Genomic DNA, 25,606 nt, shown 5'->3' with positions numbered 1-25,606 from the left:
ACGGGACATCACGGAGTGCGGAGTGCTCCATGCTCGCCGGTTTTCGTCCGTTCGCTCGTGTGAACGGCTTCTCTTCGACCTGTTTATGTCGTCGAGTCAATTTTCGCACAATTGTATCGTGCGAAGAATCGCGAATACTGACCGTCGTCGACGACGACGGGCAAAAGGTGCGGCGACTCGAGAAAAACGCCTCGTTCGGTCGCGAAACGTCGCTTTCTAGACGCAGTATCGGTTCCAAAGTCCGGTCGTATGGACGGACGTCGTGAAATGCGACGTTTCGTTGGCGCTCGTCGTGACGCGCGACGGGCGACTCTTTCGCTTTCCCGTCGACGAGAAATATCCCCAAAAGAGGTGCAGGAGACTCCGAAATCGACGCTCACAACAACGCGCAATGCATTTTTTGAATATAGAATAGTCGCGTCCGCTGAATCGCCGCCGAAATTCGCCAAGACGGAGTCGTCCGTCGTTGTTACGCCGCCGCCGCCGCCGCCGTCAACTTCCGATCGTTTCATCGGGATTATCGACGCGAAAGACGACTGGTGCATCGGGATCGAGGAAGGGGTCGTGTCGTTTTACGCGTCGTCGTCGTTTTTGGCTATTCTCAAGGACTGCCGTACGACGTGGTGTCTGTCAATTTTTGAAGCGACGACGGCGACGGCGACGGCGTCGCGGCTCGTCTACAAGGCGACACCGCGAATGCAGTTTCACTTTGCAAAGGAGAGTGAAGAGGAAAGACAGTCGAATTCGTCGCTTCCTTTCCTTTGCGTTTGCTCGAGAATAAAAGGAGGAGATACCGATAGCGGTGGTATTGACTCCGTCTTCTTTCGTCGGCTATTTGGATTCGACGTCAATTATCCTTTTCTTCTCTACGGCAATCAGCAGGGTCTGGTGCGAAGCGTTGCTGTTCAATTCGCCGCCGCCGCCGCCGCCGCCGCTTCGACTCCACCAGATCCGGACATTTCGATCATCAAAGTCGAAGGCGGTGACGACGATTTTGATTGGCTCAGCCAAGTCGATCCGCCCGTCTTGTGTTCCATCGACGAACCGATTCATTCTCTCCACCTCTTGACAATAAAAATCGACGGCGCCGCCGACGCCGTCCTAGTAGTTGGAAACTCAGGAAAACTTACCGTCGTCACGTCCAATCCAACCCCCCAAAGCGACGGTCTTCTATTCAAAGAGTACAACGTTCCCGGTCCCGTCGTGGCAGCGTGCATCACCCCCGACGATCACTGGCTCCTTCATTCGACCGGCGAAACGCTCTACGCCACGAATCTCGTTCTCAGCAAAGACGACAGCGAGCATCTCCACGGGGAATCTATATTTCACTATAAAGATAAGACGCTGGTTGTCGACGACTCGGCCGGCAATTTACCGTTGCACTCTAGTCTTAGTTCGATTAAGATCCCATTAGCGGAGAGCGTTCTGTGGCTGGGAACGGGTCCCAAATCGTCCCCGCGTTGCGTAGCTCTTACCTCCGACGGCCTATTGTACAACGTATCTTGGCCTCTTCCCAATATGGATACGTTGCGAGATCGTATGACTCTAAGCGATGGTAGCAGTCAGTTGGAGTCGCTTATACGCGACATAACGGCGTCGTCGGATCGAATGAGGGAGCTGCGCGAGAGAGCGCGAGTCTTGGATAAGGTCGTTCGCGATTTGAACGTCGCTTTTGGCATATTGTGCGACTGCGTCGACGGGACAGCTCCTTTGAGCGCGACCGTTCGGTCGGTTATTCGCGATAGGGGTCACCTGGGCTGCAACGCGGGTATAGACTTTTGTTTTTTGAACGGCACGGGACGCGACTTCAGCTCGCCTGGTTGGTCGATCACTTGCAGGGCTGAGAGAGAAGGCGGCGGCGGCGACGGCGATATCGTCAATTGGACGGTTCCGATCAGTGGTCTGAAATCGGGACGTTTTGCTCGATTTGACGTCGACTTGCCTAGCTGGACCGACGACGGTTTGCTTCCGTTTAGAGTCGATTGCTTGCTGAACTATAATTTTTCATGGGCGGCGGAGTTTTTGCCGCCGGTGCCGTTTGAATCGGCGATAAGCGGCTCTGGAGCGAGGCTATTTAGTCGGGGGTTCGATTTGCTGTCGTTCTTACGACCAAAGGAGGGAAGTTCTTTGGTCTTTCCTAGTTGTCGTTTGAACGTGTCGAAATTGCTCGATTGTTTGCAGGGAAACGTCGCCAGCGCTTCGGGTGAAACGTCGTCGTTGGCTGTTGGCAGTGTCGTCTTATCGCGATACAGTTTGCTTTTGTTGAAAGCGAAAGGCGACGATAGACTTGAGAGCGTCCTTCGAAGTTTACTGGAGGGAAACGCTTCCTGTGAACAATTGGATTCGCGGAAAATAGGACGTCAGTTGATATGCAATTTGGTGACTCCTGCTGGTACGCCGGTTGACCTTCAGCTTGCTTTTGTAAAGCCGAAAGCGACCACAACTGGGCAGCTAGTGGACTCGTCTGCTTCTGATGTTGACATCACTGTGTCTTCTCCGTCAGAGAAAGTTGTCAGGGAAACGAGGATGGCTATTATGGGAAAAATTGCGGTAAGCTTGCTAATTGTTTTTCTGGAGTATGGCGAGAAGATTTTTTGTAGAGTCAAGCGGACCGTCCTGTGACACTGAACAGGCCCGCTGTATCGATTGCAGTGATTCAAGGCGCTCTTAGTGAACTCCAAGTACGGAAACCGACACATACGTAGTTTCTATACCTACAGCCCTCTGTCTAGGTCATTTGGGCCGAAGCAAGTGCCATCGTACAGAAGCTTGAGTCAGGGGAAAGCAGCGAGGTAAGAGACGTTGCACTCAAACTGGAGAGCCTCTACAAAACGCTACGAACAATTAATCTCCCAATTATATAGATGTGGAACACAGCACATTCCATGCAGCCCTCTAAAACAAAGTCCCCCTTGCCAAGTTCATACCCCCAAGCATACACAAAATTGAAACATATAATTTTAATCAGTACGGTTGTTGCTGTTGCCCGTAATATGGTCCACCCTGCGGCCGTTGAGGAAGCGGCTGTTGTTTCCTTGAGTATGGGTTGGGATTCCCAGGTGGTTGCTGGGTGTAACCCCCATAGGCCTGGCCGGAATATCCAGGCGCGAACGTTTGGGCCGGTTGCTGTTGCTGCACTTGGTATCCAGAGTAAGCTGAAGTTGGAGGCGTTTGATACTGAGTGTATTGAACAGGCGTGCCTCTTTCTTGGGCTGGATACGACTGGCTGGGATTTGAGTAGCCAGTTTGTTGCTGCGGCTGCTGCTGCGGCTGCTGCTGCTGCTGCTGTTGGGTTGAAGCGCCGAGCGCACTGTATGATGTAACAGGCGATGAAGCGGCAGCTGGGGCCTGGACTTGCTGTTGAGGCACTGGTGCTTGCTGTTGCTGTTGCTGGTAATGGTCTATCACTGTTGTAGGTTGTGACGGTGGTTGTTGAACTGGAGCTTGAGTCACGCTTGGAGCCGGTGCGTGTTGCTGCTGTTGCTGATAGGCTTGCGACGGCGGAGCAGCTTGCTGAGATTCTTGCAGCGAAGTAGTGGCTTCACTTGAGGGCATTGGAGAACTTTCACTTCGCTTGGCCTCTGATTTTAGAGGATCAAACATGGTAGAGTCAAAATTAGTCGATTTGGGTTCCGAAGCGGAAGGAACGACGGAGGCGGAGGGAGAAGACTCCACTGTAAAAGAATGATTATTTAATTTCTACACATTCTCACATTTCCCGTACCGTCCTTTTTGTTTTCCACAGTGGCCGGAGTGGACACGTGAATGCCATCCAATTGATCCAGCAGCCCATTGACGCAATCACGCACGTGCACCAATTCCTTTCGCACATTATGAACGGAATCGGGATCAAGATGAGTGTAGGGCTTCAACTGCCCGTTGACTAATAAAGAAAAAGGTACATATAATAAAAATCTGATAGGATATTACTTTTTTGACCCTTACCGAGTACGACTATGCGGAGAACCCGACTCGTTTGCTTAGCCAACGTCAAATCCGCGTTATCCGCTATGGTGATCAGGTCTCCGTCTTGGATATCAATTTTTTGGTAATTTTTTGGGTCGCGCCTTTCGTTCTCTTACCCTCGTCTTTGTACTTCAGCACGACGTCGTCTCTCGGCGACAGTCGACCGGAGAAAACTCTCTGCATCATGAGGAGAAGCTCGTCGCAAGTTATCTCCTCGTTGTGGATCGGGATGCGGCGAATGTCGTCGTCCAGTTGGGCCTTGATGATGAGTTTGCCCGCCAGATCGACGCTCGGAAACGATAAACCGTCGCTGGGAGCGTTGAATCCCTTGAATACGGACTGAGTGGCCATGATGACGCGAAGTTAGCGCGCGTAGATAGCTACACCCCGGACGCGACGAAACGCGAATCTCACAAAAACTCAGCAAAGAACATCAAACGAAAGCGTTCATTCGATAACCAAGACCGCTAAGCCGAACCGCAGTCAATGATCACCTTGATGGCTCCAGTAGACGGGTCCTTCGCCGTCTCGAAAGCATCAAGCGACTTCTCAAGCGAAAAATGATGGGTAACGAGGGGCTTCACATTGACAGCACCCGTAGCGACCATTTCCAGCGCAGTGGGATACCTAAAGACAAAAGAAACTAAGAAAAAGTCAAGATTCCGGACACTGGCCAACTGACGCGTTTCTGTATCGGAAAATTCCCCTGATATCGACTTCTCTCACCGACGCATCGACTATAGGCAGAGTCACTTCTGGTTTTCCCAGTCCAACCAGAATCAAAGTGCCTCCGGAACGAGTAGACTAATAAAATTAAAATTTCTTGTTAGTTCATTTATTCTTGAGTTTTCTTACGTAGATTCCCGCTCTGATGCTTGGCTCGGCTCCGCTGCACTCGAGCGTTTCCGTTGCGAGGTCGTCGCCGATGAAATTCTTCACTTTTTCAGCAATTTCTTTCGGCTGCAACCCGGTCACTTGGATGCAGAGATCGGCGCCCATACTCTTCGCTTTCTCCAGCCGTCCAGCATCCAAATCTATGTAGAACCATCGCAACGCGCGCGAGAAACAATCCGTTCCTTTTGACCTGTAATCATCACTTTGGTGGCTCCGAACGCCTTGGCCGTAAGCAAGCAAACCAATCCGATGGGCCCAGCACCGCAGATCAAGACCTTGCTACCCACCTTGACGCCGGCTCGTTGACAGGCGTGCACGCCAACGCTGAGGGGCTCGAGAAGAGCGCCCTCTTCAAACGACACATTGTCAGGCAGCCTACCACACACCCAACTTCAAAATAATATTCATTTATTGAATTATGTTAATACTTGTAGCAAAAATCGGCGTCGTGGACATAGAAACGAGCGAGGGAACCATCGACGGGCGGCGTTGCGCAGAAACGCATGTCTCGGCACAGATTGTAGCGACCCTCTCGGCAATAGCCACAGCATCGACACGGTATACCCGGTTCGATTGCAACGCGATCCCCTAAACGAAATTAATTAGGACGGCGGCGTTTCTTAATTAAATTAAATAACGTTATTAGTTATTACCGATTTTTAGGGTGGTCACGCCCTCGCCGACTTTCGTCACGGTGCCGGATGACTCGTGACCGAGTACCATTGGAGCTCGTACGACGAAGTCGCCTATTGCGCCGTGAGTCCAATAGTGCACGTCCGAGCCGCATATTCCGACCGAGTGCATGGAGATTTGAACCTCTGCGTGCGAAGAATGAGAGCGATCGCGTCGAAACGCCTCTACTTACGATTCTTTCCCGGTTCGGGGATGGGCCTGTCGACCTAGAATCATTGTGAGGTTCGAATGTCTAATTTTTCACGTCGCTTCATACTATTCTCAAGTCGTTCGTTTTGAAAAGGACGGCCGATGGATTTGCCATGTTTACAAGTCACGTGAGAGATAGGCCTAGGCCTAGCGTGCACACACACACGTCGTTCATCGTCGAAGAAAATGTCTTCGAGCGAGTGGGACGAGGTTTTGGCGTTGCAAAAGGATTTCGCGCGCACTCAACTAAGCAGCACGGTTCATCGATTGGCCGAGAGAAACGTAATAGAAGTCGTATCGAAATTGATCCAAATGGGCCTCCTCGAAGTCATCTACACGATCGACGGACGCGAATACCTCACTCCCAATCAGCTGGACAAAGAAATTCGTGACGAACTGTTTCTGCACGGAGGTAAGGACGCTCGAAACCGTGGGAAAACAAATCGATTTTTTTTCAACGTAGGGAGAATTAATCTGGTCGATCTTCATCAGGTAATTACATATTTTCGTTCCGTTATTTTTTATTTATTTTTGTTCTAGATTGCCAATGTCGATCTCAAACATATCGAAGCTCGAGTCGCTGATCTGATTCGTCGAGATCGTCACGTGTTTATTGTCCAAGGCCAATTGATCGACCGGTGAGCAAACCGAGAAGATAGACAAAACGAGAGAACGAGATTTCCTTCCCTCGTCAGGGATTACTTGGATCGCATATCAGAAGAAATCAATGAAATGCTTCAAGAAGCCGGGCAGATTTCGATTGCAGATCTAAGCAAGACGTTTAACTTGCCAGCTGAAATCCTCCTCGACGTATGTAGAACCAAGGGATATTTTATTATATTTCCAAAAATGATTGTATCAATAGAACATAGAGAGACGACTCGGTCTCGTTATTCACGGTCAACTAGATGCCCTGAGACGGGACGTGCTTTACACCGAGGCGTTTCTTGCCCGGCAGAAGGCGCGTATCAGAGGCGTTTTTAGTGCAATCACAAAGTAAGTCAACAGACTCTAGATTATTCTCAACAAAGGATGGCATACCTTTGCCTCTATTAGACCTACATCGATTGCCAGTCTGATTGCTCAGTATGGGTTTCAAGACCAGCTCTTTTATTGTAAGAGATACCGTAATTGGGCTGCTTATCATTGGTTTACTGTCTGTGTGTAGCTGTTGCTGACAATTTGGTTGCATCTGGTCGGTTGGCTGGATCGATGCAAGGTCGAATGGAAAAGGCCGTGTTTGTGCCGGAAATCTACGCCAAGACGCAGTCTAACTGGATCGTCTCGTTTTTCAAGCAGAACGATTACATAGGTAAGGAATCAATGAAACCTCAACAATAGAAATTTTCATTTTTTTGGCACTTCTCTTCTTATAGAGTATGACACTCTAAGACGATTGGGTGTCGGCGAGCCAAAGCAGTACTGCAAACGACGATTGGACGGCAACGACGAACGTCTCGTCTTTTTGCCGACCTGTTGCATAGGAAAATCGACGCAGGACCAGGTGGAGGCCTCCATCGACGGTGCACTGGCCTCCGAGTCTTGGATCGATATTCTTGTAAGTCAACCGTTTTTTTTTATATAGCGATTGGATTTGGGGAGTGTTTTTTCTAGCCTCTTTTGCCGTCGCCCTGTAGCGTCGGCGACGTGGCCGAGTTCGTTCAGCAGATTCTCGCGCAGAAACGAAGCGTCGCTTCGATTCACGTCTTCTGCGACGGGGGCGTCGTCGTCAGCGAGCAGTTTGTGCAGAAGTGCGCGAAACTGTTCGACGACATCATTGCGCAGAAAGCGGAGAAAGTACGTCATTTCTTATATATTTTGCGTCTTTTCTTCTAAGGATAGATATCTCCAAGGCGGCCGCAGCTTCTGTATCCACCTTTCGCAAAGCGGGCGGCGGTGACGGAAAGGCCGCCGCCGCCGCTCTTACGAGGGAGTCCGGCGAGAAAGCGTTGACGAAAAAGGAGCAGAGAAAGCAGAAGATGGCTTTGGGGCCGAGCAGCGCGACGCAGGGCGGAAAGGGCGGCTTTGCTAGAGAGAAACGCGTGCCAAAATCGAAAGATCGAAAACGGGGAGGAGGCGACGACGGCGGCGAAGGCGAAGGCGACGACAACGTTGTTCGCAGTGGAACGACGAGCTCAAGGAAAGGAATCGAATTTTTATCAGATGACGAGGTGCGGAAATATACGATATTTGAAAGTGTAGTACACATGTATTTAGATAGCGGAAATTTTGACATCCAATTTTGACGACTGTCCCGAGGGATTGATTCGCGACTTGAGCGAGTATTTGTTGAGGTGAGAGAAACAGATAGATACACAAGTATTATTTTTATTATTATTATTTTTATTATTATTCTCTTCAAGGCCTCTTTCAAAAAAATTGGAGGAATCGGTTCGTTCGGCTTTTGTGACGGCGAGCGTGACTCGCGACGAAAAGGGTTCGGCGCACAAACGAAAGCACGGCGAGTACGAGGAAAAGATGAACGGACTGTACACAAACGCTCGACTATTCAACAAAGGAATCGATTTCTTCTCAGGTCAATCATTTGGGAGGAAAAAATCGATTTTTCTTATGTATCACTCTCTACTCAGGTGATGCACGCGTGCAACTAAGCAAACACTTACTCAGAACACTGTGCACGGATATGGCCAATATTTGTCTTGCGGCGTTGGCGGAAGAGCATTTGATGTCCAGCATGGAACCTCAGAGTTTTTCTGTTGAAGTAAGCAAAAGGGTTATTATCGCCTTTCCTTCCTTTTGAGCGTGTCACAATAGGATAGAGCTCGTATTCTGCTTGAACTTCCTTCGCCAGTGAAATCTGCTATGGTTGGCCTTCACAATAGTCTTAACAAACAGGTGAGTGAACGCTCGAAGACGACTGCGTTGGGTTTTTGCACGTTTTGCAGTCGACGAGCGATTTCTTCGACGCTCTGGAAACCGCCTGCAGTTCAAAAATATGCCAATTCTTGTTGAAAAAAGTCGACAGAAAGAAAGAAAGGCAAAGACGAAATACAATGGCTTATACCTTGCAAACGTTCGTGTTTAGGCAACTCGTCTTTACGCACAGACAGACCCTCTTGGATCAATTGCGCGGTGAACAGGAACCGGCAATGGCTCTTCATTTGACCGCCGTCGTCTTGTTCATTCGTCACACACATGCGTTGATTCATTGCCCGGGCCGATGCGTTCCCTTCGTTATAGGGTTTCTTGAGGTCAAATTGTCGCCGGCCGATTACCGCGTTATGAGCGACTATCAAACGCTAGTGATGAAGCTGTTCGGGCAGAAAGATAACGACGGCCAGGGGGCGGGTGACGGCGAAAAAGTAGAGGAAGGCAAGTCTGTTTCAGAGACGCTGAGCGATTTGCTGGAATCACTCAAAAAACTGGCAACTAGTGCCGGCAAAGAAACGAGCGAGACGTGAAACGAGCGTTTTAGTGCACCAATGTTGGAAAGAACAAAAAGCAACGGAAACTCAGTTTTGATTGGAGGGTTATCGCGGACACATTGCATGCCTGCCCCCGTCGACAGGTAAAGTGACGCCCGTTGTGAAGGAGGAGTCGCTTGATGCTAAAAAGGCAATTGCTTTGGCTACCTCTTCGACTTCACCTGTCCTTCCTAGAGCGTGAGTCGTTTTGCTGTGTTCAAGAAACTAAGAAAAAGAAGAATCGGACACAGGCGTGTAAATGCGTCGTACTCACTGCAGCGTACTGCTCATCTGATAGGCCAGCTCGTCGGTGAACCTCAGTGACAATGACACCAGGACTAAGGAAGTTCTTCAGTCCTAACCCAATGACTGTATGCATCTCTTACTTGACGGCATTGACGCGGACGCCTTTGGCAGCCAAGTCTGTGCATGGGAAAAAGAGCGTTTGCTACGCCGGTAAGCAAATTTGTTCTATGTACCATTAGCGTACCCAGTGCTGTGCAACGCGTGAACATGTCGACTGCTGCCTTAGCCATGCAGTAAAACAAGACCCCCGGAAACTACGATAACCATTGAATGTTAGTTTTAGATAGTCTCGCGCGAATACCGCTCTTATTCCAGTGACACTGGAAACATTCACAACAGCTCCTAACACAAGCACGTGAAAATAGATACCCCCTCCCCTGAAAGTGCTTTCTAAATTATTGCCTTTTGACTTGACTAAATAGGGTACAGAGAGCTGCGTCAGTTGGAACATCGCCCTAAAAGTCAACTTTGCACCCTCGATGACGTAAGCATACTGGACATTTTTTGCTACCTAACATTGACACTCATCGATTTGTCGAAGTCTTCTAGCGTCGCCGTTTCGACTGTTCCCATGGAAAGAATGCCGGCGTTGTTCACCAGGACGTCGATTTCGTTGTAGCGGTCTACGGTGGCGTCGAACACTTTGCGTACGTCCTCCTCTTTGGCTAAATCGCCGACGACGGTCATGACTTCGACTCCGCTTCGAATTTTCTTGCATTCTTCCGCCGTTTTCGTCAGATTGTCGACATTTCTTCCCGTCAACGCCAATCTGCAGCCCAACGTCGCAAAGTGACGACTCGCCGCAGCTCCGATACCCGAGCTGGCGCCTGCATGGAGCAACGACGATTCAAACGAATGCTTCCTATGTGGCTATGCACGCTATTCGCCTGTTATTAGGACGACTTTGCCTTCCATATAATCCGGGTAACTAACAATCAGCGCGACATCACTAATATTTAATCAGGTTTTTTTATTTCGGAATTTCACAGTGCGCAATACGAAAAACCGTTTATCGCGGACACATTGCATGTCTACCACCATCGACCGGAAAAGTGGCGCCCGTAGTAAATGAGGCATCATCTGATGCTAAGAAGGCAATGGCCTTGGCCACTTCGTCAACATCACCTGGTCTACCAAGAGCGTGAGTCGTTTTGCTGCGTTCAATGAACTAAAGGTTCGTGCAAACAAAGATCTAGTCAATTTATCTGTGTATCACTTACTGCAGCGTATTTTTCCTCTGACAGTCCACCGCGTTTCTGGAGCTCAGTGATAATCACTCCAGGGCTAGACAGATTTCAAGAATCGGTGAGAAATAACGATAGTGTAATTCTCTTACTTTACTGCGTTGACTCTCACTCCTTTAGCGGCTAAATCTAGAAGAGAAATCGATGTTTCTTTGTAAAGGAGATGCAAGGTCTTCGTACCAAGAGCGGTGCATTGTGTGAACATGTCGACAGCTGCCTTGGAAACGCAGTAAGACAAAACCCCCGGAAACTAAACTACGTGTGTATATACAAAGATTATAAATAAATGCCCCTGCTAACCGATCTGAGCCCGTTCACGCTAGAAACATTGACGACAGCCCCTGTAGCAAAGATGGTTCAATAGGAAACACTTATTTCTCTAGAGACTCGCCTTTTGATTTTACGAGATAGGGTACGGCGAGTTGAGTCAATTGAAACATTGCTCTGTCCACACCGCAATGTTACATCATCATTTTCCTCTCTCTGTTGTGTCTAACCTGACGTTGATATTCATTACTCTGTCAAAGTCCTCGAGTGGCGTCGTTTCGATCGATCCCAGCGTCAGAATGCCCGCATTGTTAACGAGAACGTCGATTTCTTTGTAGTGATTTATCGTCGCGTCGAAAACTCGCTTTACGTCTTCTTCCTTCGCCAAGTCGCCGACGATTGTCAGAATCTCGGCGCCGGATTTAATTTTTCTGCAATCTGCGGCCGTTTTTTCGAGATTGTCGGCGTTTCTTCCCGTTATCGCCAGCCGGCAGCCGAGCCCGACAAAATGACGACTCGTTGCAGCTCCAATGCCGGAACTAGCACCTGAGGACAAAATTCTAAGATCGAAGCAAAGAGGCGGAGAGTGTACCTGTGATAAGAACGACTTTACTCGCAAGCGACGCCATGGCCTAAAACACGTGATCGTGATCTGATCGTGATTAGGCTTATCGATCCGGGAAACCGCCCAGTAAAAGTTCAGATGGACAAGCAATCGACGCCAATCGCTTTTCCGGCATCCTCTTACGCAAGGTCCGACTCGAGCGGCATTGACGACGAAGACTACAGCGCAGAATTCGGCACGACGCCGCCGTTCACCGCGCGAATGCTGAAAAAGGAAAAGGAGAAGTCGTTCGGTCGCAAAAAGCCTCCGAAAACGGCCTTTTCAAAGCGCCTATCGGACCCGCTCGTGGAAACGAAAGCCTTCTCGACCCAATCCGCGTCGCCGTCGACGACAGACGACGCTCGTCGTCACGCAATCAGTTCGACGATCGAAAGGAAGCGAAATCGAGACGCGAAACAAGCCGAACAGCGAATATTCGCTCTTGGCAACGATTTCGGCGGCGGCGGCGTAGCGGCCGCTTCGAAAGAAGAAATTTCGGACGACGACAACGACAACGGCGACGAAGAAGAAGAAATCGTTCCTCCGACCACGCCCCTCTCGCCGAACGTCGTCGCCGCGCGACACGAATTCTGCAAAACGTACGCCATGCTCGTCAAACTCGGAACGAATAAGCGACGCGAAAAGGAAGCCGTCGTCGTCGGTCCGCCGCCGCCTTCGTCGTCGCCGTTGTCGTCTCCCGTGGTGACGGTGCGTCGTCACTTTTCCCATCCGTTGCTCGGCGCCAGCGGCGGCGGCGGCGGCGTGCAAATCTCGCTCATGAACGAATTGTGGATTGAGTTGCAAGCGTACATCGATTGTCGAACGTACGACGAAGAGGTCGCTTTTCTTAGTCAAGCTCGCTATCAAGTTGGCACCGTCATCGACGACATCGTGAATTTTAGTATGAAGAAAGTAAAGGAGAACGCTGCCGCCGCCGCCGCCGCCGCCGCGGCAGCGGCGGCGAAGGCGAAAAAGGCTATTGAACGTTCGTCGTCTCCACAGCAACTTCCACACGTGCTATCGACAGGTCCAGAAGATTCCTTGATTATATCGCACAGCTATCATCGCGAGGACGACGAAGAGGAGGAGAACGACGATCGAACGCTGATCAATAGCGCCGATTTTGACGAAGACGACACCGCCGTAGCTGCCGTAGCCGCCGCCGCCGACGTCGGTCATCCGTCTTGTCCAATCAACATGCCGCAAAAGAAATTCGCGTCGCCATCCGGAACGCGTCGCGTCACCACATCCGAAAGTCCCGTGTCGAGCATCACACTCCAACGTCGTCGACCGGCAGTGACGGCGGCGTCGGCGTCGGAAGAGGTGATTTTTCGCGAGGCGAGTTGCATCACGCGCGAGCAATTGGACGCGCTCGACGCCGTTCGTCTGCTCATGATGCGACTGGAGAACAGTCAGAGCTACTATCCGACGCTCGGCAGCCTCGCGCGCGACTATCCCCTCTACAACGGCGACATGTTTCAGCGTCGATTGCGCGCGCTCAATCTCTGGTACAACGTCATGACCGACTTGCATCAGAAAATCGAGTCGCTCACCGCGTGGCTCGGCGTCACCGTCGCCGTTCGTCCGTACGGCAGTCGCGTCAAGTCGCTTCGTTCACAGGCACTTCGACGACTCAGTCTCCAAACGACGATGAGTCGACCGCGAGCGAATACGACGAGTCTTCGTCACGACGCCGTCGCCACCGTCGCCGCGATCGGTCGCGAGCGCATACGATCGGAGGAGTGCAACGGCGCGGCGGCGGCGGCGGCGGCGTCGCTGCCGCCGGAGTTGCTTCTCCGCGTCGCCAGCGGCGACGATCCGGACTCGCGCGAGAAACAAGAAATCATACGGAGTTTGTTTTACACGTCGGGCGGCGTCGGCGGCGGATCGATGCGCGCCGACGAGGCGACGAGTACGAGTCGATATCGCGCGTTCGTTGATAAGGCGTTGAAGCAAATGAGTCTGGGTAAATTGATGGGAAAGTTGCGACGGCTTCTTCATCCGACGTTGAAACGGGCTCACAATGCGTTGACGCTGACGGAACAGTCGCGAAGCGTTTCGTTCGACGACGAGCAGCGATACGAGGAGGTCATGCTCGCGTCGTCGCCGGCGTCGCCGCCGCCGCGCGATTTCAGTCGGCAGGCGTCCGGAGTGCCGTCGGCGTCGAAGCGACGGAAAGCGCGCGTCGCTTTGTCGTACGAGATCACGCGTATGGCGTTGCCGTCGTTTCGGATGCCGTTCATACGGATGCTCGCCGTGCCGGTGGACGTGATACACGAGTGCATGCGATTGAGATTGGAGCATAAGCCGCAGAAGGAGCCGTCGGCGCTGAGCATCAAGCAGGTAGAAAAGGGGGCGAGGGGAGAGTTATTATATATAGTCTTTGAGTTTTAAATTCGCACAAGCATTTTATTCAGTCTGGGATGGTTGAATGCAGCGAGATTTCCTTCTAGTTGATTGTCGAGTATAAGGAAGCTATCAAAGCGGCCGTCGACGCGAAGAAGTATTTTCGAAAGATGCTCGCTGGCGTCATTCACCTTGACGGCATCCTTGCGGAAATAGTTGACAGCGAACGTGAAGATTTCGAAGACGATTTGAAAGATACTCTAGAGGTATGTATCCAAAAAAATCAGAGAGGGAGAGTGTTGGGGGAATATTTTTTCTTAGGTCTATTTTGAATATTTCGTCAGCTACGTCAACATGCTCCAGGTGACGACAGAAGCGTCGAGAGGACTAAAACATTTGCTGGAAGAAGAGTGGCAATTTGTCAAGGAAATAACGCCTCACATTCGCAGTGCGGAAGCCGAAGCCGGCCGCCGTTTTTGGTACGATAAAATAAAACAAAGAAAGATCAATCGAACGTCGTTTTTTTTCAGCGTAATGGCGGCTAGCTTGCTCGTAATGACGGCCGACTATTTACAAGGCGGCATCGATCATTGCTTCTCCTCCTTGGAAGAAGGCGAATTGTACTACATGGAGCAGCAGAAGTAAGCACAAGAATCTTTCAAAAGCGTGTACTAGGCCCTTCGTCGTAGGCGACACAAAGTCATCGACGTGTGTCGCTACATCAAGTCGCTTTTTCACGAGGCTCGCGAGCGCGCGTCCAAAGCGCTCGGCTTCGCAAAAATGCTTCGAAAAGTAAGCTTCGAAAAGTAATCGAATCTTATAAGGCCACGTTTTCGTCAATTCGTTTCTGCACTTAGGATTTGGAGATTGCCGCTGATTTTACCTACTCCATTCCGACGGAACATCTTCTAGAAGACCTAAAAGCTACCGAACACGTCCAAGTGAAAGTCGTTCACGAAGGGGAGTACATGATGTTCGTTCCGCAATCGCTGAAAGACAGCTCTCCGTATGACGAAAAAACGACGCGAAACGTTTCGTTTTTCGAGATTTTTCTCTCTACTAGTCAAATCGTTCAACTGTTGAATGTGACGTGCGGTCGCGAGGAGAGCGGTGCGGGCGTCGGGGCTCAACTTCGCGGCGGCTATCTGCTCTTATTGCCCGTACGCGGCCTGAGACACTCTCCCGGGTCGTCGTTGGGACTTGGCGAGGACGACGCGACCGGAGCGGCGGCGGCGGCGACGGCTGATTCTTTAGGTGTCGAATGGACGGGTCCCACCGTCGAAGTGAATATAGATATTGAAACGACTATTGGATTGACTGCTGTGCAGGTAAAACGGTTTGGTTTTTGTGTAGAGTTTTTAGTCTTCGTCTTTAGGTTGGTCATCAGCTGAAGCTGATTGTTAGCAATTCGTCGCTGCTCTTAGAGGAGCGAAAGCGGTTCTGTCGCGCCATGGGAAAGTCCGTTTCTCTATTGAGAGATCAGACGTCGAGTCACGAAGACGTCGCAGATCGTTTGAATGAACTAAAGGTGTGAATACGTATATCTCGTTTTAGAGTCTATGTTCTACTGTCTCTCATAGGATACTGCTGTTCGTCTGGGCTTGGAAGTGTTGGCTGCCGTCGCTCGCGTGGACAATTTCGTTTGCGACCTCATCTCGGAGTTGGACGAAATTGCGATCATCACCGTTCGCGCGCAATACGTCGAGACTATTCTGAGCTGCTTCAATTTTGGCTTTGAGGTAGGAGAAAAGTTCGGCATTTCTTTTCTGCATTGATTTCCCCCCGTCTATTTTATCTGTAGTACATGAAGGAAGTCAGTCGGCTTGTTGGTAGTGAAGATCGCTCGGATTTCTGCGAAGCTCTAGTTAATTTTGCCACCAAGTGGATGGATTTTGTTGTTGGAAAATGTGAAAAGGGGCGCGGAAGGCGACCAAGGTACTACTGTACCTGGTTTTTAAATTCAACGGGATTCTATTATCGTTTCTTAGGTGGGCGACTCAGGGACTCGAATTCCTCATTCTCGCTTGCGAAAGCAATCTAAGCCGTCTCTCGGAAGCCAACTACCGGGTAGGAAAAGCGAAATTGAGGAAAAACACGACGAAGACGTTTTCCCTCGCAGATTCTCAAGCGAAAAATGAACGACTGTATCACACACGTGATCGGCGAAGCCGGCGACACTCCTCCCTCATCAGGCAATGATAGGCGGCTATATAGTTATTATTTATTTATAGGGAAAATATCTTTTTTAGCTGGAGGATCAGCGTCTCATTGGCGCTCCAACAGTCCCACGACTGCGTTGACCTTGGACCGTCGGCGTCTCATTGGACCGTCGCCGCTGCGTCCATCGACGACGACAGGAGCGCGACGCAGCGCCTCGGTTCCCTCCATGATGTATAACCCCTTGACAATACCGACATTGGGAACTGCTACGGATACGGCCGAGGAAGAGGATGCGACGCCGCCGCCGTCGTCGACCGGATCGTCGACGTCGTCTGGTGTAAACATCAGCGACAGTCCACCGTCGTCGTCGACGACGATTTTACATCGTACGTAAATGAACAGCGAAAAGAACAGTCCTTATTTATTTTTGACATTTAGCTCCTCTTTTGAGAACGGGATCGTCGGAGGCTCACGTGCGTCCGATTGAATTGGGTCCCATTCGTCGTTTTGACAGCACCGATATGAGCTCCGCTTTATTAAGTCCGGCGAGCACTGTCACCACGCCGGGTTTACTGGAAACGAGTCTCAAGGCGGGAATCGAACGCCAAGGTCGCCGATTCGAGACAATTCGACGTCATTTGGAACGGCTCGATAACGAGCGAATGGCGAAACTGAAAAAGAAACGCATTATTGGATCGGTGAGCGAAAAGATGACGACGGTGACGCGAGACACCGTTGGGCTGCGCGTGAGGCACGTAAATTTTCCGTGGCAAAGAGGACGAAAGATAGGTGAGAGACCTATAAAGCAATTTCTGGATATGTATAGACTTTTTTATAAAGGGGAAGGGAGATACGGAAAAGTTTATACGAGCGTAAATATGGAGACGGGCGAATTGATGGCCGTTAAAGAGGTTTGTTCGTTTGTGAGGGCGGGTTGTTTCGCGAGAGTTTTTTTGCATTTTTTTGTTGTTTAGATTCATTTTCAAGGCAATTCTCACAGCGCTGTCAAGGAGCTCGAAGACGAGATCTCAATTCTCGAAGAGCTTCATCATCCTAATCTCGTTCGCTATTTTGGAGTCGAAGTGCACAAGGCAAATTCTCTTAGACTAGTGTTGAAACGGGAGACTAGTAGCTGGGCTTTCGTCTCGTAGGAAGAGATGTTTATTTTTATGGAATACTGCGGCGAGGGAACGATCTGGAACGTAGCTAAGCAAGGGTTGCCCGAGCCGATGATTCGCTCCTACACCAAGCAAATTCTCGTTGCCATTTCTGTGCTTCACGAAAACGGAATCGTTCATAGAGACGTGAAAGGTGGAGGGAGATTTTTGGGAGGGGAAGCATTTTATATCCTTTCGATTTTTCAGGTGTCAACATCTTCTTATCTTCCGACGGTCTCATCAAATTGGGAGACTTCGGCTGTTCGGTCAAGCTGCAGAATTTGAATACTACTCGACCGGGAGAAATCAGTTCGACTCGTGGGACAGTTGGTAAGCCGATTGACGCTCAGAGATTGGGCTTAAATTCTTTCCCATCAGCCTACATGGCTCCCGAAGTAATAACGAGTGATCCGAGCGTCGGTAGCGGCAGAGCGGCTGATATATGGAGTCTGGGATGTGTCGTCGTTGAAATGACCACCGGAAAGGCAAGAAAACGATGTTTTGTTGTTACTTTTGTACTGATTGTTTGCCTTAGAGGCCGTGGCCGGAGTTTGATCACGAGTACAGCATTATGTTTCAAGTCGGAAGCGGGAAATCGCCGGCCTCGCCAGATCGGCTAAGTGACGAAGGAAAGAATTTTCTTCGACTATGCTTTGAGCACAATCCGCGAACCCGATGGACTGCTAATAAATTGTTGAATCACGCCTTTGTCAAAGTAAGTACAGTGTAACGAAAAAGTAGTAAGTGTAACGTACTTTTTCTATAAATTAGGTTGGAACGCCCGACCTTGAATTGACAGTTTAGCTTAGAGACATGTACATATGTAATGGTGTAACGGTAACATTTTTGCTGCCTGTTTTATATTGACGTAACTGACCACGCCTACCCCAAATGCGTCACTGCCTAGCGCGCTTTTAATCGGGCGTGAGACGTGAAAAAATGGAAATGGCGTCAAAAACGAGGCGAAAAAGCGCTCGAACGGATCTTAAGTTTAAAAGGTAGGAGATCGCGTCATGAAAAGACTATCGGGGGCTCTCTTTAGGACTCGCAAATACCACGTGCGCCCGTGCGCCTTCGATTCCCGTTCTCGTGCATCGCCAAGACGTACAAGCAAGTGTCCTACTTAAAGATCACCCTGGGAAGAACGAGATGTGAAAAGACAGGTAAAAGAAACGATCGCGATTCGAAAAACCAAAGGGGTCCCTCCTCGCGTCTCTAGCTCTCCTCATCCCTCCTCGTCTGTATTTTTACCCGTTTCGGCTGATCGTACGCATTGAAATATTAGATGACCCTATCGTAAAGACGAACGAGCGTCACTTGAGACTGCTAGATAGGAATCAGCGGTTGAGCCCAATCGTGAGTTATATACTATCGTTGAATTATCCGCAAGAACTGTCTGACCCCGTGGCATTGCTAAACTAGTAGTGTAAAGTAGATCTAGGGCGTTTATTTGAAAATCGGCGAGTTGAGGTTTTTTAGCATCCCTGAACTATAGCACACGGTTTTTGCTCAAAACCCCTATCTCCCAGAATTCCGAGATTTCCGCGTCAAACGATAGGGCTTTAGTACCTAGTTGACTCCGCGGTCTCAAATTTGTTTCACGCGCCAATTTTGTTGCTTTTTCGAGAGGCGTGTCTAATATTAATGCGTACCGGAAATGGGTCTTTTTAGTGTGAAATTTGATCCGTACGAACTGTTTGACCTCGTAGGGTTGTTCTACTGATAAAGTAGAGTAGATCTAGTGCGTTTATTTGGAAATCCGTGAGTTGAGATTTTTTTAGCATCCCTGAACTATAGCACACGGTTTTTGGTCAGTTTGGTGACCTCTCCGATTCCTAAGATTTCTTTATAAAACAATGGGGATTGGTTGCTTGTTTGATCTTGCGGTGCCAAATTGACCTCACACCTCAAATTTTTGCTAAATCAGCATTTTTTGTAGATGTCAATATCAACACGTGGATCAATTCCCTCCTCCTCCACCGTCTTTCTCAAGTCATTCAAGGTAAAGAAGACTATATGCATATCTGAGTGCAATGATTTCAATTTGATTTTTAGTTTTCTCCTCTCCCCAACGGATCAATCAATCAATCAATCCGACGATTTTAGATGCAGAAAGAAGAAGATGTAGACGAAGCCATCACCCTGGGGACTTGGGTCAAAGTCTCCCTCCTTGTGGGCTGGAGGTTAATCAGCGCCTCCCCTGTGGACTTGGGTTAAAGTTCACCCTGGGGACTTGGGCAAAGTCTTCCTCCTTGTGGGCTGGAGGTTAATGTGCTCTCCCCTGGGGACTTGGGTTAAAGTCTCCCTCCTTGGTGGCTGGAGGTTAATGTGCCTACCCCCTGTGGACTTGGGTTAAAGTTCACTGTGGGGACTGCAGTCTCAGTCCCACCGCTTGGCCAGGAGGTCAAGCGGCAGCGCAGGAGCGACGGCCCAGGAACAGCCAAAGAAAGAGGAGGAGGAGGAGGAGGAAGGGGAGACGCGGGAGAACATTTAGTTTGTTTTATATCCGGGATATTTATTAAATAAAATTTTGAACATAGTGTCTCCTACTTTACGGCAAGTTCTACCTCAGAGACTTGCACGCTTTCCATATATAACGCGCGTGCATGCAAGTCCCTGAGCTAAAGGGCGAGCTAAAGTGCGTCGTTTTTGTCTCCATACCCTGGAGATCAAAAGCTGCATGTATCTACCGCTAATTTCATGCACTACAACTTCATGCATTAAAAAAAAAGCGCGATAAAATTCTCTTCTACTTCGTCGACGTTGGCATTTTTCTTCACTTCAGCTCGCAGAAAAAGCTAAAAAAGAGTCCACTTCAGTTTGCGAACATATAAATCCTATAGATGGTTTGCCAAAAAACTACGACTACAGCCCATGGCCAGTTTTCTTTTGGATCCCATGGTTCGGGGGGGGGGGCCTCATGACGCAATCGCGCGCTGGGAGGGCAAGACCGTCGCGAAGAACGCTATGAGTACCCCGAAAAGGGTGCACAAAGATACTTACACTGGTTCGCGGTCTTTGATGGAAGCCGACGAGCTTTTTTCGGGAAGGACGATCGTCTGCGAAAAACGTGCGCGATTAATCGACGAAAGAACGAAGTGATTCGAGCTTGCATCGCCGTTAAACACTTGCCTTGTTGCCGTAGAAGCCTCTCGTCACAGCGAAACGCTTCTTTCGGTCGTCGCAAACGCCGCCACGTTCGAAGGCGAGCTACGCGCATGCTCAAGTTGAAATCAATAAAGACCCTCACGAAAACAATAACAAAAAAGACAACAAGTAAACAGGATATAAACTTGCCTTTTAGTTGGGTCCTTGAGCAAGCGGCGGCGCCACGTAGCGACTTAGCTTGCGAAGGCCTCGAGAACCCATGGGAGCAGTGAACGCTTCAAGCGTTCGCTGCTTATACACCTTCCGTTTCCACTGCATTGCCACTTCCGTGGCAGCATCGTCCGCGCCGAGATCCTGAAGACCCTAAAAAGAATACTGTACCTCACACAAAAAAACTATAGTATAATCGACTTACTTTCATGCAGGCTGACTCTGCCGCGTGCAGGGTTTTGGTCACGGCGTGCATGAGATTCTGCGCATTTTTGACTAGCATAACGTTTGCCTACAAAATTGAGAAAAAATTGCTTTGTCCTGGAGCTTGAATCTGCCACCAAATCTCACCGAAGGATCTCGAGGTGTCGCTGCTTTTACCGACGAAATGATTCTCAATTGTTGACTGATCGTAGGAATGACTTCGGCATAATACTCCAAATCCTTTTTCATTCTAGAGCGAAATAGGAATCCCCCCCGTCTATCGAGGTTCCACGCTTTTTCTCCTACCTTTTATCGACGCAACGTTCCGCAACTCCCTTCGCAAAGCGAACCATGACGTTTCCGTTTGCAGCGATCGCTTTGGCCATCGTAATCATTTCCGCTTTGGACTGGAGCGCGCCCGTGTCAGTCTACCACCTTCCCCCCCATTACAAAACTCACCTGCAACTCTCCTTTTCCTCTAGTATAAGCAGCCATCTGTATCATTTGCTCGGCCATTTCGTTGGCTTTCATTATCAACTCGTTGCCCTCCACTTCAAACTCGTTCACTTCCTCTTGCAACAATCGCGCTGCTTCCTATATAGAAACCCGTCCTAGAATCGCCAACACGCAGCCAAAGCGAGCAAACCTGAATAGAACGATAGGATATGTCAGCAGACAACTCCTCTTCCGATCGAGTCATTTCTGTCGCCGTCGTCACCGACGGCTCGACGGCACTGAGAGGACGACGACGACGCTGAGCGGAGCGCGCCGACGGCGGCGTCGGTTGAGCGGCGGCCGACGACAAAAACGACGACGATTTCTTTGACCCGCCGGCGCCGCCGACTCCGCCTCCGCCGCTCAACGACGAACCCAAGCTGATCATATCGTCGCCCGTACTCGCGCGTTTACGCTGCGTCTCTGATGACGACATCGATGAAAGTTGTTCCTCGGAGCGAGTGCGACCGCTGCGAAGTAAAGACGACTGTTGACTAGAGAAAACGAGGAAATAAGTCGTGTATAACTATTTAACCGTCGCGGGTCTCACAAGGGACGATATGACGACGAGAACGACTCGAAAGAAGCGAGAGAACTCGGCGTGGCCCCGGCGCCGCCCGCGCCAGCCAACGACGGACTCAGGAGATCTTGAACGGCGGCTAGACGTGCGTACGAATAAGGAGAAAATCCACGCGAAAACAATCAACGTCTTTACCCGATACAGCGGTCATGTCGGCGTCGGCGATTTCGTCGAGTGTCGTTACCAAAAGCTGGGCTCTGCCGGCCCACTGACGACGCAATAGCTGGAAGTGTTCAACGGTCACTTGATCAGGATTTTCTAATTTAAAAAAGGAGATTCACAATGCTACTACTCTCTGCTTATTTTGAATCCTTACCGGATAATTCTCGAGCTGCGGAGATGACTTCTGGGGTCAATTTCGCCATGAAATCCGTGCAGTTGCGCACTTTTTGCGCTTTGGCGCGTTCCACCGAATTTCGAACGGCCGCCTGGCAGCGTTCTTCGACTCGCGCCACGCGCGCGCGCAACGACGACGCCTGCTCGCGAAACGAGGCCAACTGACGGTCTTTCTGTATGCCGCCGCTTCGGCTCACGGCCAACGCCGATCCGGCCAAACGGTCGACCGGCGACGACACCTCCGACGTCAAATCATCAATAACAGCAGTTAGGAGATGAACCTGAGAGACAAAACAAAAAAATTGAGAGATTAATTACGGGAATGAAAGAGCGTACCTTGGAGGCCCACTCTCGCTTCAGCAATTCCATTTTCTCCGTTGCATCCAATCGCAATCCGCGTTTCTCCGCCGACCCGTCGTCGCAAGTGGCCGTCTCCACCATATCACCGGCGGCATCGACCAACTGAACGGTCAACTTCTCCACCTGCCCCGACGTCACTTTCACCGCCTGCACCTTCTCCGGATCGCCGCACCTAAAGAAAAACCCATCTCCGCGTCCATTCCTTTTTTTTCTCTCGTTTCTACGAACCCCGCGCTCGCGCAGTCGGCGACGTCTTTGAGCGCCGACGCGTACTGTCGCAGCGCGTCGCCTTGATCCTTGATAGCGCTGCGTTCGTTTCGTTCCGCCGCCTGCGTAAGCGCTTCCGCCGGCGACGACGTTCCGATCGTAATGTCGTCGACGGCGACGGCGAGAGTCTTCACTTTCGACGCCCACTCGCGACGAAGCATCTCGAACTGCTCGATCGCCGCCTTGTCGCCAGGATTCGTCGCCACCCGTTGAGCGGCGGCAATCACTTTCGGCGTCATCTTTTCCACGTCGCGACTCAACGAATCGACAAGAGAAACGCGTTTCGCCGCAGCCGGATCACGCGTTGCCGCCATCGCTGAGGAAGCCATTCCGCCGCCGCCGCCGCCACCGCTCGTGATTTCGGCATTGTCTTCGGCATCAGCAGCGGCTATGGCTGCCTGAGCCAGTTTGCCCATTCTCCGCGAGAAAGCTCTCATAGACTCGGCCTGAAGACAAAGCACAAGACAGTTAGCTATATATTTCTTTGAGGACCGAGAGGATTTTCATAACTAATCCCTCAGTAACTGACGTCACCTCTTTATCGAGTTTGAGACTGCTGCCGCCCGTCTGTACGACGCGAGCCAAACGAACGGCCGGTCCCGACCAGGGCGTCACCATGCTGTCGAGAGCGCCGGCGAGCACTTGCACTTTTTCCGCCCAGCCGTGCGCGAGCGTGTTCAGCCGCTCGACGGCCGCCTCGTTTGCCGGATTCTCGCACACCGCATGCGCAAGTTCGGTCATCTGGGGAACGAGCTTCTCGATCTCAGCCGCCGTGACGTGCACCAACCTAAAGAAAAAAATTCCCTACAGAGAACAGCGTTATTTTTTCACCCACCGTATTTTTTCGCGATTTGTTGACGAATTGGCTGCTTTTTCGGCCAAACCAATCAAATTCCCGCCGAGATACGTCGCCGCCGAGCATTGCGCATCGACGCGATCCTGATCTCCAGACTGCGCCGCGTCAACCAACCGATTCGCCGTCGTTTCGGCCATAACGGCTGTGTTCGCATTTCCCAAGTAGCCGAAGTCGGGCAGCGTCGGCGACGGAAGCACCGAACTGTGTGCCGTCGCCGACTTGCCTAATTGTTCCAGCACGGAAGCGGCCGTCGACTGTGCCGATCCGACGAGAAGACTCTTCTTTTCTTGGATCGTCTCGTCTCGTCCGCTCGGAGTGGCGAACATTTGCTTGTACGGATTGTACGGCTCGGCGCGGCTGTCGCTCGCCGACGGCGTCGACATGTATTTGGGACCGTGGAGAAGCTGGGGCGCTGTCATCTGCACGGCCGCGTCGCGAACCGCGGGACTTTCTGAACAGAGAAGAGGAGACGATGACGAATAAGGTATCTATCTATCTATCGTCTTACCTCTTCCTGCTATGACTTTCTTTCTCACCACAATCGGTTCCTCAGAGGCGGCTCTGTCGCCGTCCAGAGAGTACCTAACCTCGCGAACGCCTTCGAGAAGCTCTCGCATCGCATCGGCGAAATTCTGCTGGGCCTGCGGATCGCGAATGTTACCGATCACCCGATTGGACGTCGAAGACATTCCGGGAATAGCTAAAACATATAAAAAATCAAAACGAATATAGTTCATTTTTTTACGTCTTCCCACCTGCTTCCAAGCGAGTCGTTGCCCTCTGCACGCGAGCCTTGAAGTTGGGATCGTCGCTGTTGCTGATCTCCGCTCGTCCAACGTCGGCAATTCGTCTCGCTCGACCGCAGATCGTCTGAGCGGCGACGGCCAATCGTTCCGTGTCGCCGTCTTTGATGGCGTCGCGACAGCGACCCATCTCTTCTCGAATGCTCGCCTCTTCGAAAACAATATTAAATCATTTATGTATTACTTATTTTATTTGTTTATTATACCAGAGGCGGCCATGAAGTGACCCTTGTCCGTAATTTCGTCGAGCGAGCCAGTGAGCAATTGCACTTTGGACGCCCACTCGCGACGCAGCAACTCCAAGTGGTCTTTCGCCACGGCATCGTCTGGGTTACGCCGCGTTGCCACGGCAGCCGACACAATCTGCGGCGTGAGCTTGTCCAATTCGGCCGCGGTGCTTTGAATCACGCGAACCTCTAGGAGGAAGAGACGGAGAAGAATGACGTCAAAAAGAAAGATTCTTTGATTTTCTCACTCCTTGCGTCTTGCGAGCTGGTTGCAGCGGACGTGGCAACTTGACTCAATCTTGCCGCGTGAGCCTTGAACGCTTCGATGGGCTCATTTAATTCAAGAATCGGATCCAACGTCTGTTCTCATAAAAAAAGAACGTATGTTGTTGTTTTTTTATTATCGTGAGTATCGATTTTTTCCCCCTCTGACCGTTCTGGCCGGCGAAACGGCCGCTCCAATGAGCCGATGTATGTGCGTCGACGGGTCGACAAAAACGGTGGCCACCTGCTGAACGACGGCACCATTGACGAGTCGATCGAGGACGCGGAATTCTTCACAGAGAAGCTCAGCCGTAGCATCAAACGCATCCCTTGGAAAAAATACGAGCACTATGCAAGGAAATCCAAACGGATTTTCTTCCCCTACCTGACTGACTGGGTCCCAGGCGTACTTTGCACACTTCGCAAATTGTCACTCAGCTGTCTCCTCAACTTGGTTACCTTCAAAAAGCCCCATCTCCAACGAAACGCAAATCCTTCACGATATCAACTGACCTCGTGGCACGATTGGAATATTTCCTGGCGTATAGGATCGGAGCAGACGTGCGCCACGGCCATGCTATTGCGCACAATCGCTTCCATGTGACGATCCAAATCCGCGCTGACCGTCTGCTTGTTGGTGCCTGG

At 50.6% G+C, this 25,606-nt stretch overlaps 8 protein-coding genes and 2 long non-coding RNA genes across 11 annotated transcripts; 5 read left to right on the top strand and 5 right to left on the bottom strand.

The window, feature by feature from the left end:
• The first annotated feature begins 12 nt into the window (after positions 1-12).
• Positions 13-4,003, top strand: LOC136192781 (uncharacterized). The gene is made up of 5 exons (XM_065981486.1): positions 13-167; positions 221-351; positions 411-2,550; positions 2,601-2,681; positions 2,733-4,003. The coding sequence occupies exons 1-5, from the start codon at positions 30-32 to the stop codon at positions 2,862-2,864; spliced, it is 2,622 nt and encodes an 873-aa protein (XP_065837558.1). The 5' UTR covers positions 13-29; the 3' UTR covers positions 2,865-4,003.
• LOC136192783 (protein TFG-like) lies at positions 2,845-4,332 on the bottom strand. Its single transcript, XM_065981489.1, has 4 exons — positions 4,083-4,332; positions 3,946-4,029; positions 3,725-3,883; positions 2,845-3,674 (listed from the first exon to the last, which is right to left on the bottom strand). The coding sequence occupies exons 1-4, from the start codon at positions 4,315-4,317 to the stop codon at positions 2,965-2,967; spliced, it is 1,188 nt and encodes a 395-aa protein (XP_065837561.1). The 5' UTR covers positions 4,318-4,332; the 3' UTR covers positions 2,845-2,964.
• LOC136192788 (uncharacterized) lies at positions 4,237-4,826 on the top strand. The gene is made up of 2 exons (XR_010671241.1): positions 4,237-4,533; positions 4,586-4,826. It is a non-coding gene; the product is annotated as an uncharacterized lncRNA (long non-coding RNA).
• Positions 4,357-5,884, bottom strand: LOC136192784 (sorbitol dehydrogenase-like). The gene is made up of 8 exons (XM_065981490.1): positions 5,810-5,884; positions 5,726-5,759; positions 5,514-5,678; positions 5,289-5,448; positions 5,051-5,235; positions 4,822-5,000; positions 4,649-4,770; positions 4,357-4,593 (listed from the first exon to the last, which is right to left on the bottom strand). Exons 1-8 carry the CDS (start codon positions 5,855-5,857, stop codon positions 4,434-4,436), a joined length of 1,053 nt encoding a protein of 350 aa, XP_065837562.1. The 5' UTR covers positions 5,858-5,884; the 3' UTR covers positions 4,357-4,433.
• Positions 5,551-9,218, top strand: LOC136192782 (E3 UFM1-protein ligase 1 homolog). The gene is made up of 17 exons (XM_065981488.1): positions 5,551-5,775; positions 5,837-6,154; positions 6,206-6,234; positions 6,283-6,380; positions 6,438-6,552; positions 6,608-6,738; positions 6,799-6,857; positions 6,911-7,054; positions 7,119-7,300; positions 7,357-7,539; positions 7,596-7,913; positions 7,960-8,036; positions 8,106-8,278; positions 8,334-8,464; positions 8,518-8,598; positions 8,649-8,740; positions 8,789-9,218. The coding sequence occupies exons 2-17, from the start codon at positions 5,929-5,931 to the stop codon at positions 9,162-9,164; spliced, it is 2,415 nt and encodes an 804-aa protein (XP_065837560.1). The 5' UTR covers positions 5,551-5,775; positions 5,837-5,928; the 3' UTR covers positions 9,165-9,218.
• On the bottom strand, positions 9,169-10,391 carry LOC136192786 (3-oxoacyl-[acyl-carrier-protein] reductase FabG-like). 2 transcript variants are annotated; one of them, XM_065981493.1, is made up of 8 exons: positions 10,361-10,391; positions 9,985-10,300; positions 9,876-9,928; positions 9,775-9,815; positions 9,647-9,727; positions 9,554-9,590; positions 9,442-9,505; positions 9,169-9,392 (listed from the first exon to the last, which is right to left on the bottom strand). In XM_065981493.1, the coding sequence occupies exons 1-8, from the start codon at positions 10,386-10,388 to the stop codon at positions 9,359-9,361; spliced, it is 654 nt and encodes a 217-aa protein (XP_065837565.1). In that variant the 5' UTR covers positions 10,389-10,391; the 3' UTR covers positions 9,169-9,358. The 2 variants fall into 2 exon arrangements, with proteins under 2 accessions (XP_065837565.1, XP_065837564.1); XM_065981492.1 differs by having other exon boundaries at positions 9,658-9,727.
• LOC136192787 (uncharacterized) lies at positions 9,980-11,049 on the top strand. The gene is made up of 3 exons (XR_010671240.1): positions 9,980-10,397; positions 10,463-10,778; positions 10,838-11,049. It is a non-coding gene; the product is annotated as an uncharacterized lncRNA (long non-coding RNA).
• LOC136192785 (3-oxoacyl-[acyl-carrier-protein] reductase FabG-like) lies at positions 10,429-11,663 on the bottom strand. The gene is made up of 8 exons (XM_065981491.1): positions 11,577-11,663; positions 11,215-11,530; positions 11,109-11,161; positions 11,018-11,058; positions 10,898-10,967; positions 10,810-10,846; positions 10,694-10,757; positions 10,429-10,641 (listed from the first exon to the last, which is right to left on the bottom strand). The coding sequence occupies exons 1-8, from the start codon at positions 11,611-11,613 to the stop codon at positions 10,483-10,485; spliced, it is 777 nt and encodes a 258-aa protein (XP_065837563.1). The 5' UTR covers positions 11,614-11,663; the 3' UTR covers positions 10,429-10,482.
• LOC136192779 (mitogen-activated protein kinase kinase kinase 4-like) lies at positions 11,175-19,936 on the top strand. Its single transcript, XM_065981484.1, has 23 exons — positions 11,175-13,931; positions 14,042-14,200; positions 14,256-14,413; positions 14,465-14,575; positions 14,624-14,726; positions 14,792-14,940; positions 14,998-15,262; positions 15,310-15,462; positions 15,515-15,673; positions 15,736-15,869; positions 15,923-16,001; positions 16,054-16,126; positions 16,184-16,480; positions 16,533-16,883; positions 16,935-17,005; positions 17,069-17,185; positions 17,246-17,405; positions 17,459-17,581; positions 17,630-17,736; positions 17,787-17,966; positions 18,023-18,414; positions 19,191-19,253; positions 19,307-19,936. The coding sequence occupies exons 1-21, from the start codon at positions 11,688-11,690 to the stop codon at positions 18,053-18,055; spliced, it is 5,226 nt and encodes a 1,741-aa protein (XP_065837556.1). The 5' UTR covers positions 11,175-11,687; the 3' UTR covers positions 18,056-18,414; positions 19,191-19,253; positions 19,307-19,936.
• A 526-nt stretch (positions 19,937-20,462) lies between these two features.
• Positions 20,463-25,600, bottom strand: LOC136192780 (uncharacterized). The gene is made up of 20 exons (XM_065981485.1): positions 25,475-25,600; positions 25,347-25,420; positions 25,131-25,290; positions 24,946-25,057; positions 24,677-24,886; positions 24,423-24,620; positions 24,176-24,367; positions 23,647-24,118; positions 23,346-23,598; positions 22,773-23,257; positions 22,521-22,716; positions 22,165-22,465; positions 21,984-22,106; positions 21,819-21,927; positions 21,420-21,762; positions 21,233-21,367; positions 21,080-21,180; positions 20,921-21,023; positions 20,775-20,861; positions 20,463-20,722 (listed from the first exon to the last, which is right to left on the bottom strand). Exons 1-20 carry the CDS (start codon positions 25,559-25,561, stop codon positions 20,552-20,554), a joined length of 3,912 nt encoding a protein of 1,303 aa, XP_065837557.1. The 5' UTR covers positions 25,562-25,600; the 3' UTR covers positions 20,463-20,551.
• Between the last annotated feature and the right edge of the window lie 6 nt (positions 25,601-25,606).

This window comes from Oscarella lobularis, chromosome 11 (assembly GCF_947507565.1).
Source record: "Oscarella lobularis chromosome 11, ooOscLobu1.1, whole genome shotgun sequence".
Taxonomy (NCBI): Eukaryota; Metazoa; Porifera; class Homoscleromorpha; order Homosclerophorida; family Oscarellidae; genus Oscarella; species Oscarella lobularis.
The sequence above is the reverse complement of the archived record's forward strand: the minus strand, read 5'-3'. Positions and strand labels throughout refer to the sequence as shown.

What these genes read in the sequence shown, in the direction of transcription:
- LOC136192782 (XM_065981488.1), top strand. Translation starts at nt 5,929, where the DNA reads ATGTCTTCGAGCGAGTGGGACGAGGTTTTGGCGTTGCAAAAGGATTTC. An exon ending in CAGCTGAAATCCTCCTCGAC is followed by an intron (nt 6,553 to 6,607) that starts GTATGTAGAACC and finishes TTGTATCAATAG; the next exon opens with AACATAGAGAGACGACTCGG. An exon ending in TCAAGACCAGCTCTTTTATT is followed by an intron (nt 6,858 to 6,910) that starts GTAAGAGATACC and finishes GTCTGTGTGTAG; the next exon opens with CTGTTGCTGACAATTTGGTT.
- LOC136192783 (XM_065981489.1), bottom strand. Translation starts at nt 4,317, where the DNA reads ATGGCCACTCAGTCCGTATTCAAGGGATTCAACGCTCCCAGCGACGGT. An exon ending in TCTCCGCATAGTCGTACTCG is followed by an intron (nt 3,884 to 3,945) that starts GTAAGGGTCAAA and finishes TTTCTTTATTAG; the next exon opens with TCAACGGGCAGTTGAAGCCC. An exon ending in TGTGGAAAACAAAAAGGACG is followed by an intron (nt 3,675 to 3,724) that starts GTACGGGAAATG and finishes ATTCTTTTACAG; the next exon opens with TGGAGTCTTCTCCCTCCGCC.
- LOC136192779 (XM_065981484.1), top strand. Translation starts at nt 11,688, where the DNA reads ATGGACAAGCAATCGACGCCAATCGCTTTTCCGGCATCCTCTTACGCA. An exon ending in TCGCAAAAATGCTTCGAAAA is followed by an intron (nt 14,727 to 14,791) that starts GTAAGCTTCGAA and finishes TTCTGCACTTAG; the next exon opens with GATTTGGAGATTGCCGCTGA. An exon ending in AATTGATGGCCGTTAAAGAG is followed by an intron (nt 17,006 to 17,068) that starts GTTTGTTCGTTT and finishes TTTGTTGTTTAG; the next exon opens with ATTCATTTTCAAGGCAATTC.
- LOC136192781 (XM_065981486.1), top strand. Translation starts at nt 30, where the DNA reads ATGCTCGCCGGTTTTCGTCCGTTCGCTCGTGTGAACGGCTTCTCTTCG. An exon ending in CTATTATGGGAAAAATTGCG is followed by an intron (nt 2,551 to 2,600) that starts GTAAGCTTGCTA and finishes GATTTTTTGTAG; the next exon opens with AGTCAAGCGGACCGTCCTGT. An exon ending in GCGCTCTTAGTGAACTCCAA is followed by an intron (nt 2,682 to 2,732) that starts GTACGGAAACCG and finishes CCCTCTGTCTAG; the next exon opens with GTCATTTGGGCCGAAGCAAG.
- LOC136192780 (XM_065981485.1), bottom strand. Translation starts at nt 25,561, where the DNA reads ATGGAAGCGATTGTGCGCAATAGCATGGCCGTGGCGCACGTCTGCTCC. An exon ending in CCTGGGACCCAGTCAGTCAG is followed by an intron (nt 25,291 to 25,346) that starts GTAGGGGAAGAA and finishes ATTTTTTCCAAG; the next exon opens with GGATGCGTTTGATGCTACGG. An exon ending in CCGTTTCGCCGGCCAGAACG is followed by an intron (nt 25,058 to 25,130) that starts GTCAGAGGGGGA and finishes TTATGAGAACAG; the next exon opens with ACGTTGGATCCGATTCTTGA.
- LOC136192784 (XM_065981490.1), bottom strand. Translation starts at nt 5,857, where the DNA reads ATGGCAAATCCATCGGCCGTCCTTTTCAAAACGAACGACTTGAGAATA. An exon ending in CCCCGAACCGGGAAAGAATC is followed by an intron (nt 5,679 to 5,725) that starts GTAAGTAGAGGC and finishes CTTCGCACGCAG; the next exon opens with AGGTTCAAATCTCCATGCAC. An exon ending in GCATCAGAGCGGGAATCTAC is followed by an intron (nt 4,771 to 4,821) that starts GTAAGAAAACTC and finishes TAATTTTATTAG; the next exon opens with TCTACTCGTTCCGGAGGCAC.
- LOC136192785 (XM_065981491.1), bottom strand. Translation starts at nt 11,613, where the DNA reads ATGGCGTCGCTTGCGAGTAAAGTCGTTCTTATCACAG. An exon ending in GTAATGAATATCAACGTCAG is followed by an intron (nt 11,162 to 11,214) that starts GTTAGACACAAC and finishes CGGTGTGGACAG; the next exon opens with AGCAATGTTTCAATTGACTC. An exon ending in GTGAGAGTCAACGCAGTAAA is followed by an intron (nt 10,758 to 10,809) that starts GTAAGAGAATTA and finishes AAATCTGTCTAG; the next exon opens with CCCTGGAGTGATTATCACTG.
- LOC136192786 (XM_065981492.1), bottom strand. Translation starts at nt 10,388, where the DNA reads ATGGAAGGCAAAGTCGTCCTAATAACAG. An exon ending in GTGTCACTGGAATAAGAGCG is followed by an intron (nt 9,728 to 9,774) that starts GTATTCGCGCGA and finishes TGGTTATCGTAG; the next exon opens with TTTCCGGGGGTCTTGTTTTA. An exon ending in GTCCGCGTCAATGCCGTCAA is followed by an intron (nt 9,506 to 9,553) that starts GTAAGAGATGCA and finishes GAACTTCCTTAG; the next exon opens with TCCTGGTGTCATTGTCACTG.